Source organism: Nyctereutes procyonoides, unplaced genomic scaffold (genome assembly GCF_905146905.1).
Source record: "Nyctereutes procyonoides isolate TBG_1078 unplaced genomic scaffold, NYPRO_anot_genome, whole genome shotgun sequence".
Classification (NCBI taxonomy): Eukaryota; Metazoa; Chordata; class Mammalia; order Carnivora; family Canidae; genus Nyctereutes; species Nyctereutes procyonoides.
The window spans coordinates 39,911,187-39,924,511 of NW_026575048.1; the positions used below are offsets into that span (position 1 = coordinate 39,911,187).

Here is a 13,325-nt window from a genome sequence, read left to right on the forward strand (position 1 = left end):
ATGTTATTGGGGCAGCCTGGGTGGCTCAGCAGTTTAGCGCCGCCTTTGGTCCAGGGCCTGATCCTGGAGATCCGGGATCGAGTCCCACGTCAGGCTCCCTGCTTAGAGCCTGCTTCTCCCTCTGCCTGTGTCTCTGTGTCTCTGTGTCTCTCATGAATAAATAAATAAAATATTTAAAAAATAAAAAAGATGTTATTTGAGAGAGAGAACAAGAGAATGTGAGCAGGGGGAGGAGCAGAGGAGGAGGGAAAGAAGAGGGGGGAATCTCAAGCGGAGTCCATGCAGGGCAGGGCTCCATCTCATGATCCTGAGATCATAACCTGAGCTGAAACCAAGAGTTTGGCACTTAACCAACTGAGCCACCCAGGTGCCTCCTTCACAAGGATTTTTAAAACATTTATATTTATACTAAAAAGCCCCACAATTCTCTAATCTTACTTCTGTCATCTTGAATTATGCTCTTTTAAAATAATGATTTCTTTAGTCTTTCGATTTCTTAAATGAGTTATTTTCTTTATTTTTTTTTTGTATTATATAGAATTTTTTCTTTGAAGACCAAAAACCAAGTTTTTTATTTGTTCATTTCTTGCATTTGAAGTATTCCTCGATAACATCCTTCGCCTGAGATTCTTTGCCGTAGTCCTTAACCACCACACAACTGCAACCAACCACTTTATGGGGTTTTTCCTCTCTGTCAACTTTACAGAAGCCTACCCATTCCCCTAGTTTCTTATTGTCATCAACCTTAATTAGGTTGATTCGGGGTTCAGCACAAAGGGCCTCCACCAACTTGACATACATAGAGGCTCATCACAGTTGGATGCAAGCACACAAAGATGGGCTTGGCGCTTGTCTAAGGCTTTGGCAGCTTCGCGAATTCCACGTGCTAGGCGAGGCCATCGTGGATGAGGATGGTCTTCAGCACCTCTTGTGAAGCAGTGGTAACGTGCATTACACCTCCGGCAGCAAAGCCTTCGGCGGCCAGGCCGAGGCGGTGGGTTACGAGTGTAGCCGGAGCTTGACTGCACAGGAGCTCCCGCCTCCGCGCGACTCGGCGGCGGCAGAGAAAGAGCTGTGTTGTACAGAATCGAGCTCCGTTGTAGGTAACAGAAACTCCCAAAAATTCAGTGACTTGAATATCATAGAAGTTTCTTCCTCTCCCTCATAGTCAACCTCACCACGTAGGCCACCCAAGCCTGATACAGCGGCTCTGAGGTTGATGCTCAGAGCTGAGGCTCCTCCCAGCTTTCTGTTCCACTATCTCTCGTATAGTTTCTTTTTAAAATTTCATTTATTTATTCATGACAGGCATAGAGAGAGGCAGAGACACAGGCAGAGGGAGAAGCAGGCTCCATGCAGGGAGCCCCATGTAGGACTCGATCCCTGGACTCCAGGATCATGCCCTGGGCTGAAGGTAGATGCTCAACTGCTGAGCCACCCGGGCGTGTCCCGCCATATAGTTTCTTTAGGGTCATTTTCTGGCCCTAGGTCAGGGTGGGAACCGGACTTCTGCATTCTGTGTTCCTTGCTGGAGACAATGCCTGCTGGAATCTGGTGCCTGCCAGGATGAAAGGACAAGTCAACCTCAAGCACTGCACTGGTTAATTTTATGTATCACCTTGGCTCAACTGTGGTGCCCAGTTATTTGGTCAAACACAGTCTTTGGTTGTGGAAGTGTTTGGTATGTGATTAACATTTACAATCAGGGGACGCCTGTGTAGCTCAGCCGTTGAATGTCTGCCTTTGTCTCAGTGTGTGATCCCGTGGTGCCTGGATCGAGTCCCACATAGGGCTCCCTGCATGGAGCCTGCTTCTCCCTCTGCCTGTGTCTCTGCCTCTTTCTCTCTGTCATGAGTAAATAAATCAATAAATCTTAAAAAAAAATTACCATCAGCTGACCTGAAGTAAAAGGGATTACCCTCCATAATATGGATGGGCCTCATCCAATCAGTTGAAGGTCTTCAGAGCAAAAATCTAGGTTTCCTGTGTGGGAAGGAATTCTGTCTTAAGATTGTAACGTGCATGAATTGCTTGTTTCCAGCCTGCTAACCTGCTGTATAGATTTTGGTCTTGCTAGCTCCCACAATTGTGGGAGCCAATTCCTTGAAAATCTCTTTTTCTCTCTCTGTATGTGCACACACGTATACACGTATATGTAGGTGGTGCGTGTGTGTGTGCGCGAGCGCAAGAGCGCATGCGCGCGCATCTGTCTTTAATCTCAGAGCCCTTGCTCCAGCCCTAGTTTTTTGGTAAGAACGTTGGGAATAAGGGCCATGATGACAGAAGTTAGATATTCTCCACCTGTTCAAGTCTATCTACACCAAGTTAAGACTCATGTAGTCCCCAGGGGCTAAGAGGTTAATATAGAGCCTTTATTTATTTTAAATATTTTATTTCAGAGAGAGAGCTTGAGGGTGAGCACAAAGGGGAGGAAGAGGGAGTGTGTGTGGGGGAGCTAGAGGGAGAAGCAGACTCCCTGCTGAGCAGGGAGCCTGATGTGAGGCTCGGTCCCAGGACACTGAGATTATGACCTGAGCCAAAGGCAGTCGCTTATCCAACTGAGCCACCCAGGAGCCCAATATGGAGTCTTTACACACCAGTTTAGTATGTGACTGTGGTGAACAATGATGAGTTTGGGTGCTTAATATCCATTTACCCTGCTCTTAATAATAGTACTTAGTTTTCATTTACAAATCTACTCCTTGGATTTTGTAACTTTGTATGGTGACAGATGGTAACTAGGCTGATTGTGGTGATCATTTCACAGTGTATGCAAATATCAAATCATTATGTTGTGCACTTGAAACTAATATGTCATATGTCAATTATACTTCAATTAAAAAAAATCTACCCCATCTCTACTCAATGTTCCTGTGATTCTAGAGAGGCTGACCTGGCCAATGTGATCGGGTCAGGGAGGTACACCTGACCTAATTCTGGCAGGTGAAGGTTAGGTCCAGGCTTTTTGTTTGAACTGGATGGAGAGACATTCTCTCATTTTTGCTGTTCTCACACTTTGGGGGAATGTAGTCTTTGAGCTGCACAGCTGTATTGTTACCATGAGTGAAGAGGCCAGCCTGAGAAGGAAGGTACAGAATTGAAAGATGGAGAGAGAGAGAGAGAGAGAGAGAGAGAGAGAGAGAGAGACCGGGTCCCTGTGACATCATTTGGCTATCTCCATCAGCCACATCTGAAGCAAAACCTACCTACTTCCTGGATCTCTTGTTTACATGAATAAATAAATCCTTTTTTGCTTACGACTGGTTGGATAAGGTTTTTTTTTTTTTAAAGATTTTATTTATTCATGAGAGTCATGAGGGTGGTGGGGGGCAGAAACAGGCAGAGAGAGAAGCAGGCTCCATGCAGGGAGCCCGATGTGGGACTCGATCCTGGGTCACCAGGATTATCCCCTGGGCCAAAGATGGCGCTAAACCACTGAGCCATCCAGGCTGCCCCAAGTTTTTTTTTTTTTTTTTTAACCAAAAAAACAAAGAATCCACATGATATGATTATGCACTCTACTGATTTTTTTTTTTCTAAGAACAAGCCAGATCAAATAACCTGGCATCTGAGTAGCAGGAAACAAAATAAGGGACAGCTTGACATGAGATAACATTTGGACAAAAACAGTGATTCAAAAACAGGTTCTTTTCAGCCACAGATGCCTCAGATGAAGGTCTTTGGGCTGCACTGTTGTGCTGTTACTGTTGTAAGAGCGTCAGCTTTTTGGAGCAGAATTGCCTTCCTAGAGAATAGGATTTTTCTACAATGTAGAACAATTCTTAGCAGTAGTGTGAGTGCTTGACACCTTTAGATAGCATTCATGGGGCTGATAGTTGTTTTTTTTTAATCTTCTAATTAATAGCCAAGTCTTTCTGATCTTGTTGACTTCTATGAAGTACATCGATTTAGCATTACAGTGATAGACATGAATGCCACAGAAATTCAGAGTAAATGCTGGAATAACACCAGGGCCAAGTCAACCCCATCTTATGAGCTCAGTCTTCTGAATTTCACTGGAGAGATAAAAATTAAGCTTGGTGCCCATTTAGTTTTAAACCAGAATACAGTATCCCGTGATCCTATATTTTGTCATTAATCCAGGTTACCTGTTTATCTTACCTGTGATAGAATGTCCAGGATAATCCATTTTGTTTATCCTGAGCAACTACCTATGTTGGGACCCAATACTTAGCAGATGCTTAATAAATTGTGATTGAGTAAATGGAGAAAGCAATGGGTCAATGAATATTGATAGCTTCTCCACTTTGGCCCTAATTAGCATGTTGATTCTGGCCAACCCTGCTGCTTTTTCCCACCACGGGCTTCCACCCAGGCTCTCACCAGTGGCAGCTTCCAGGGTTTAGCCTGGTGCCAGTTCTCTGACACTGTGATGTCTTCCAAGTTCACCCTGCCCTTCCCTGGGCTCAGTGCCAGAGACACGCACTTTATCATGGCCAATGACATGGCTCATTTTATTGTCTCTGTACAAGATGTTGGCCATAAAGTTAATTTATGATACTTACTTGGGGACTATATAATCTCCAAAGCAGTACCATGTCTCCCAATGTACTTTCTGGGAAGTGCCCTGGTTATTGGATGCTTTGGTCGACCCCCCTGGAACTTGAGACACAGAAATGAAGTCACAGAGACATATAAAAGTTTCTGCTTGTCAGATTACAACTTCTGGAATTGCCCACATCATCTAAAGTCTTAATATTTCTCCCTCTGGAAAGTCTTTTGTAACTGTACTGATTTTCTATCCCCACAGCCCTTGGTGTGCTGGAGCTGACTGCCACAACTCACAAAGATTCAATTGTTAAATTTTCAGAAGGGAACAAACTGATTGTTAAACTCTTGACAGTTTAAGATTGGCAATATTTACATCATAGAAATCAGCAAATGCTACAGATCAGCTCTTACCTACCTGCACCCTGACTGTGAGAGCTGGTTGTTTAACTGACCAACATTGCACCGTGGATAAACTGGCCTTTCCTTAACTTCAGCCCTCTTTACTTCTTGCCTGGATGGTTCCATATCCCAAAAACCAGCATCTCTTGCACCCAGACTTCCCATTCCAGATGATCATTGTAGAATACTTTTGACTGCAAGTAAGAAAACCCAACTACAGATTCGTTAAGTATAAGAAAAATGTATTGTTTCACATAACAAAATATTAAAAGATAAGGCACTTTTGAGAAACCTCAGCATCTCAAGAGCTCATCAAGTACACAGATTATTGTAATTTTTCCACTTTGCCACTCTCAGTGTGTTGCATTTCCCTTCATGGCTTCAAAATAACTGTCATGGTTCAAGAAGAACATCCTCCTGCAATGGCCTGTAATGCTTTTACTTGTGTCCTATTTTTTTTAAGATTTTATTTATTTATTTGACAGAGCACAAGTAGGCAGAGTGGCAGGCAGAGAGAGAAGAGGGAGAAGCAGGCTTCCCACTGAGCAGGGAGCCTGACATGAGGCTTCATCCAGGACCCTAGGATCATGACCTGAGGTGAAGGCAGATGCTTAACTGACTGAGGCACCCAGGTGCCCCTCTTAAGTCCTCCTTAAGGAGCAATTCAGTCTTTCCAGAAGTCCCACAGCAGGCTTCCTCTTGGGTCTTCTTGACCAGAATAGCAACCCATATCTATTCTTTTTTTTTTTTTTTTTAATCAATCCATATCTATTGCTAAGCCAATCACTGCAAAGGTAATAATAAAATTGCCATGGTTGGTTCAGACTGTTAATTTCCAACTGTTTAGAACCAACATCTCCTTTAGCATCAAATATCTTATAACACTTCTCTTTCTCGAAATGGAAATCAAAGATAATTAATCTACTCTCACACATACTTTATTTTTTATTTTTATTTTTTTCACACATACTTTAAAAACAAATCGATACCAGCCCTCATAGGAATATAAATGTGAGAGATGCCTGGGTGGTTCAGCGGTTGAGCATCTGCCTTTGGCTCAGGGTGTGATCCCGGGATCCGGGACAGAGTCCTATATCGGGCTTCTTGCAGGGAGCCTGCTTCTTCCTCTGACTATGCCTCTGCCTCTCTTTCCTGTGTCTCTCATGAATAAATAAATAAATAAAATCTTTTTTTTTAAAGATTTTATTTATTCATTCATGAGAGACACAGAGAGAGAGAGAGAAGCAGAGACACAGGCAGAGGGAGAAGCAGGCTCCATGCAGGGAGCCCGACGTGGGACTCGATCCTGGGTCTCCAGGGTCATGCCTTGGGCCGAAGGCAGCGCTAAACCGCTGAGCCACCTGGGCTGCCCTAAATAAATAAAATCTTAAAAAAAAAAAAAAGGGAATATAAAGGTGAAGTAAAGAAATAGAATTTATAAAATTATATGTCTGCATTTCAGCATATATGATTAATTATATTATCATGATTCCCAATTATTCCTGGCCTTCCCTGTAGCAGAATTATATACACCAACCCTAAAGTGTCTCATCGATGTCAGGCTTGCTTTCTGGTTTGCTTTGGTCAATGGAATGTGAATGGAAGTGCCACAGCTGAGAAGAGTTTGAAAAGCCATTGTATGGCTCTGCCATTCTTCTTTCCTTCTCCCATAACAAGAGCATGTTCCAGATGGGGGCTGTGCCTTTGGCTTGGTTCTCAGAATAAAGGCACATGCAACTGGCGCAGAGTTTCAACTGATGTGTATGTGAATAAAAATACAATTTGTTGTTGTAAGCTATTGAAAGTTTTGGAGTTTGTTACTGCAGTACGACCTACCAAAATCTGACTAATACAGCATAGCAATGTTCTGCAGCTAAAGAAGCAATCTGTACTTTAGGTATGTTTGCACCTATACACAGCATTACCATTAATCCAGCGACTTCAAATGAACACTGATACAATTGTGTTGCATCAGCAATTCCAAAGCCAAGAAAAATATCATTATCAGTGACACGAAAGCTCTGAGGTAAAAAACAAAAAAGGCATCTCCCAATTTAGATTTATTGTTTTATTTTATTTTTTATTTTTATTTTTATAGATTTTATTTGTTTACTCATGTGAAACACATGCAGAGAGAGGCAGAGATACAGGCAGAGGAAGAAGCAGGCTCCCTGTGGGGACCTGATCCCAGGACCCCAGGATCATGCCCTGAGCCAAAGGCAGACGCTCAACCACTGAGCCTCCCAGGTGCCCTCAATTTACATTTATGTGCTAGTTGCATTCTTGGAAAATGCAGTGTATACAAAATTTGTGCGGAATTTGTTTTTGCTAGAGTCACATAATTATAGAGATATTTCATCTATACAAATGTGTAGTGATTCATTTATAAGTCCATTTAATTTTTTTTTAAATTTATTTATGATAGTCACAGAGAGAGAGAGAGAGGCACAGACATAGGCAGAGGGAGAAGCAGGCTCCATGCACCGGAAGCCCGATGTGGGATTCGACCCCGGGTCTCCAGGATCGCACCCTGGGCCAAAGGCAGGCGCCAAACCGCTGTGCCAACCAGGGATCCCTATAAGTCCTTTTAGCTAAAGTTCAAAAGTAGGCAAAATGTATACATCCTATTCGAAATTAAAATAGGTATATGACTCTCCTAGGCACTAGGTTGTGTTCAGTTTGGGAAGATTCATCAAGCTGTACACTCGTTTTTTAATTTAATTTAAAATTTTTTAGTGTATACTTATGATCCATGCATTTTTCTATATGCATGTTATACTACAATAAAGAATCTTTAAGGAAAGTCATGTAAGGCACAGCACAAATCTTTGATGTATGGAGTTGTCATATGCCATGCTGGATGTCTAGTATTCCTGATCCCAGTTTATGATCAACAGTATTCCCTAATCATTATGACAGCCAAACTGAAACAAAACGCCCTCAGAAATTTCTATAATGCTGAACCCCTGGGTGCCATATGTTTATACTAATCAAACTTTGCTCCTGGGGCTGGCCCCTTGAAGCTCATCATCTGCTTCATGTCTAAATAAAATTGCACTTGCATGTACCACAAAGAAGGCAGGATAGGAGGGGATGAGGAGTGTGTCCTGGTGTGTTGGTGATGGACGTTGAATAGATAACCTTCCATGTCAGTCACAACATCCTTCACATGCTATCAAATACATCTCAGATCAGTTTGTCTCAGCCTCCAAAATCTGCAGTGGCTCTCAACTGTCTACAGAGTAAAAAAAAGTATCTTTCTAGGCCTATTGTGAGGCTTCTGTTTCCACTGAACCACTCCCTCTCCCTTCAGGAATGTGGGATTTCTGTGTGTTGCTTCACCTGTTCAGAAAGCCTTGCTTCCCTTCTCACTCCTCAAGGTCTTCAAATGCTGCTTTTCACATGAGGCAGCCTCCCGTGCAGACACCACTCCTTTGTACACCTTCTCTTCAGCATTTATTTCACTTTGCCTTTTGTATAGTTGGTTGACTCACATCTTGCAGCTTCTACAGGCCTAGTGCAGTGATAGACACTCATTGGATGCTCAAAAAAGGCATGCTGTATTAAAATGAACGAGAACACAGCCTCTGTATTTCAGGGAAATCAGCAGTCCAATATCTAAAATCTTTTAACTGATTGAGACTCACATTTGCTCTCTGGGTAATATACAGCTTTCCGTCAATAGCCTCAATTGTGAATTAACCGAATTTCTCCTCCTTGTAATCGCATTGTGTCCTGAACTGGGCTCTAGGAGGGAAATGAAGATGTTTGGCTTTCTTGCACCATGGTAACTTTCACATACCCACCATGCTTGGGCTCTGTCAATGCATAATAGAACCAACATTCAGACAGTGGTTGGGCCTGGTAGCAGCATGGCTTTAGCATAGCCAAGATGAGGCCAGGTGATATTTCAGCTGTAATTCAATAAGTATTTATTGAAGTATGCATTATGTGCTGACTACTGTGTATTATGTGCTGGCTTCAGTTAATAAGAATCCTTCTCTATTCAGTCCAGACAGGAAGGTGATGCATGTGTCTAGGTACCAGCAGAGAGGTAAAGATAGGAGCCGAGAGGAGAAAGAGCATGTCTTTGCTGGGAAATCTAAGAGGGCTAATCAGAGAAAGTGGTGATTGGTAGGGTCTGGTAGGTTGGTTAATATTTGACTAATTAGAAAAGAGACAGAGGAGGGGCACCTTGGTGGCTCAGTGGTTGAGGGTCCGCCTTCAACTCAGGGCGTGATCCTGGGATCCTGGGGTAGAGTCCTGCATCGCATCGGGCTCCCCACAAGGAACCTGCTTCTCCCTCTCCCTGTGTCTCTGCCTCTCTCTGTCTCTCTCATGAATAAATAAATAAAATCTTTAAAAAAAGAAAAAAGAGGGTCACTCAAAGTGGGGAAAATATTCAAGAGGGCTTGTTTACACAATTTTCAGCTCTTTCCTCTGAATTAATTGTATATTGCCTTAGAATCTGGGAATCTTTAGCTCTTCATAGGATTAAAAAATCTTTTTAAAAAATATTTTATTTATTTATTCATGAGAGATACAGAGAGAGAGGCAGAGACACAGGCAGAGGGAGAAGCAGGTTCCCCTCAGGGAGCCCGATGCAAGACTTGATCCCCGGGCCAGGATCACGACCTGAGCTGAAGGCAGATGCTCAACCACTGAGCCACCCAGGTGTCCAAAAAAATCTTTTCATTCAAGTAAAACACACAAACAGCAAACTGCATGTGACTGCTCATTGTAAGTATTTATCTTGATGGTTTTTTTTTTTTTTAAGATTTTATTTATTTATTAATGAGAGAGAGAGGCAGACACACAGGCAGAGGGAGAAGCAGGCTCCATGCAGGGAGCCTGACACAGGACTCGATCCTGGGTCTCCAGAATCAGGCCCTGGGCTGAAGGTGGCACTAAACTGCTGAGCCACCCGGGCTGCTCTTCTTGATGGTTTTTTACACATGTACATACACACCCTTGTAACTACCACTCTGATTGAGGTATACAACATTTTAATTACCCTGGGAGGTTCTGCTGACTTTTATTATTAGAAATCATTTTTGCCTTTTCTAGAATTTCATCGAAATAAAATCATACAATTAGATATTAGTACTTGGTTCTTTTTTATTGTTGAGTAACCTAATGACTGAGAAATTGTGCAAATATATCAAATTTGTCTATCCATTCTGTTGAGAGACATAGGGGTGTTTTTGCTCTTTGGTTAATATGAATAAGGCTGCCAGGAACATATCCTTTGGTGGATCATACACTCATTTCTCTGGGATATGTAAGTAGGAAGGGTGTTGCTGGGTCATTGGGTTGCTTATGTTCATCTTTTGTAGATTGGGATTGGGGTCTGAACTGGGAGGAGGGGGCTGTCTTGTGGAACTGAGCCCTTGATCTATGGGGTTTGCATTAACTCCAGGTAGATAGTGTCAGACTGAATTGAGGGTATGAGAAAGTCACAGGAATCTTCTAAGTCAGGGGGCCCTGGGAAATGGGGCTCTGCTCTCCAGGGTGGACCCACTGGGGTCAGGGAGTCTGTGGAATCCAAAGAGAGAGAGCATGCGATCGGTGTCCCAGACAGGGCCCTGGGGAGGAGGCTGGGGCTGAAGAGGCCTTAGGTTGACTGCCCAGACAGGATTTGAAGTGCCCATGAGGAGCACCTATGGAGCTCAGAGGTGGAGGGTGCTTGGGGTGAGGGGTCAGGAGGCACGTATCAGCAACCAACCTTGTAACAGTTGCCAAGTACTTCAAAACCTGCCTCCTCTGTCTCCTGCCTTCTCACACCTCATCACCTCCCTGCCGCTTGCTCACTCCACTCCAGCTGCTTCTTCCCCGGGTCATCCAACACACTCTTCTCTCAAGGCCCCTGCATTTGTGTTCCCCCTCCTGGAACCTCTTGTCTTATCCAGAGGCCTCCCTTGACTGACCTATTGAAAATTGGTCACTTCCACTCCCTCTCCAGCCCAGTACACTTGTCTCCCCACACCCAGCCTGCTTTACCTTCAGGGCCCTTCTCACCAGCAGACTACTGTTACTGTCTGAAGGGAGTAGTGATTTCTTCTGTTCCCTTTTCATTAACCTCCTAACAATAGACCCTACCAGGGTCGATTATGCTCAAGTAGTAAACGCTCGTGAAATCTCATGAAACGTTTGACACAACAGATGTTCCAAACCTTGGCTTATGGAATCCCCCAAAGCACATCCTTGGTCCTAAATTCTGGCTCTCTACTCACTGGCTGTGTGACTTCAGCAAATTCCCTAGCCTCTTTGACCTTAGTTTCCCCATCTACAAAATGGGATAGTTATCATAGTGTCTTAATAGAGTTTCTGAGAACTAAAAATCCTAACACAATCCCTGGCTCAAAGCAGACCCTCAGTGAAAGTTCACGTGCCCCCCCCCCCCCAGGTATTTCTCTCTTCCTTCCTTACCACATCTCCACCCCCTCGGGTGCACTCACCCTCACCCTCCACAGCACAGGTCTCACTGCGGAATCACTCCTTTGTGCAAAATGGGCAGTGGCTCCCTCAGCCTAGCTGTCCCTGCTCTGGTCTACTGTGACTGCCTGTCATATCCACCAGGGTTTTAGGTTTGTGGACAGGGATCACACCTCATTCAAATTACTCCTCACCCAGCATCCAGCCTATTATGGGGAAACAAAAATGTGGGACAAATCACTAAGGAAGGTGTCCTCACCTCCCTTTTTAGGAGAAAATTTCACCCCCGGACCGTAAGCCAGTCTCTTCCGTTCCAGAACGCCCTGCAGGCTCCCCACCTCCCATCCACTCCTCCCTTCTGGGTTGGTCCCCCTCTTCTCCAGGGTGTAACCCTGCAGGGCTCTGCTGCTAGGTCCACACACCCACCCTTCCGGCTGCTCCCAGCACAGGAGGCAGCTCAGCCTAGCACTCCCTCTAACGGTTAGCTTTTGTGGAAGGTTCTGCACTAGGGTTGAAAGACAAAAAGCTAGGCTGTCCCCTCCAGCTCCTCCAGCTCTGATGTTCCTGCTGTGGTTTTCCCTCCCGGATCCCGCCTTTGTTTTCTAAATTCCACCGCCTTCTTTAAGTTCCAAGAAAGCCTCCAGGAGACTTTTGTGACCTCACCCAATTTCCAACATTCCAGATATAGCAGCTTACCCCTTTCTTCTCAGACTTTAAATCACTGTTCTCTTTCCGGGTGTGAATCAGAACTATGAAGCCAGAGAAACAGTGGGAAGGTAAAAGCTTATCAAAAGCAAATCCTTAAAAAAACAAAAACAAAAACCCAAATCCTGCTCCCCTGAAAATGCATTTTCCCAAAGAGCTTCCAGGAACGACAGTGAGGTTAAATTTTACACGGTGTGATTAGAAGAAGAGCTGAGCAGCTAATAATAACCCACAAAATCTCATGGAGAAGCAGGGAAGGCCAAAATTAAAAATGGTCCCTGCACACCGGCCGTTTGTTCTGAGACCCCCCTCCCGCTCTGCGGCAGCGACTCGACTCCAGCGCGTCGGGCTCTGCTGCAGCGACACTGCCCACGCGATCCCAACCAAGACTCAGACCACGGCAGCCATGCCACGAGGTGTGTTTTATTTTCATTAATCATACAAATAATTTGCTATAATATCCCAGGGCAAACCGGAGAATTTGGCAGTCCGATTGGGGGGTCCCCTCGGAGACCCGCAAGGCCGGTGGCGTCGGCTCGGAGTGCCCGGGTTCACAGTGCAGCCTGTCGCTCGTGTCCATCTTGCAGGTGGCTCTTCCTCCTCCACATCACGACTGGGGTGTCTCGAAGATGACGGGGGTGGGGAATCCTGCAGGTTCTTAGGAAATCTCACTCCGCTTCTCCTGCTCAATGGCTGTGGAGAGCAGGAAAGCAGGCACGGGGGGGATGAGCACCGCTGGCACCCCCACCCCCACCCCGAGGCACCCCCGGGGGCTGGGGATCGAGAAAGAGGCTTGGGGCTGGGGAGACACGCGCTTCGGGGAACAGAAAGGGGGCCGGGGCGTGGGGGTGGGGGTGGGGCCGGGGGCCTGGGGGCCCGCGGGCGCGGGCGGGGGCGGGGGCGGGGGCGCGCTTACTCTCTTTGGTCGGCAGGGTGTTCTTCTCCTGCGTCTCCGTTTTCTTCAGCTTGGCCTTATCGAAGCTGGCGATTTCCCCCATGTCTGGCTTGTCTGCCATTTTCTTAAAGCGATCCTAGTGGGCAAAGCGAGGCGGTTGGCCCGCGGCCGGGCGCCAGCGTCCCCTCCGCCTCGCCGCCGCCTCTCGACGTGGCACTGGGCCGGGGCGTTGCCGGCGGCCGCGGCCGGAGCCCTGGGCGCGTCCCGCACCCCCCGTGCTCGCCCAGGGCGTGGCCCACCGGCCGGGCGTCCCGTCGGGGAAGCGCGCCCGCTGCGCCGCCGCGCGCCCAGGTGCACCCCGCACCCCCCGTGGCCCCCG

General features: G+C 45.8%; 1 protein-coding gene and 1 pseudogene across 1 annotated transcript; both read right to left on the minus strand.

Moving 5' to 3' along the window:
* Positions 1-572: 572 nt before the first annotated feature.
* Positions 573-12,631, minus strand: LOC129510880 (40S ribosomal protein S12-like; annotated as a pseudogene).
* Positions 12,455-13,171, minus strand: TMSB10 (thymosin beta 10). The gene is made up of 2 exons (XM_055327471.1): positions 12,968-13,171; positions 12,455-12,744 (listed from the first exon to the last, which is right to left on the minus strand). Exons 1-2 carry the CDS (start codon positions 13,065-13,067, stop codon positions 12,710-12,712), a joined length of 135 nt encoding a protein of 44 aa, XP_055183446.1. The 5' UTR covers positions 13,068-13,171; the 3' UTR covers positions 12,455-12,709.
* Between the last annotated feature and the right edge of the window lie 154 nt (positions 13,172-13,325).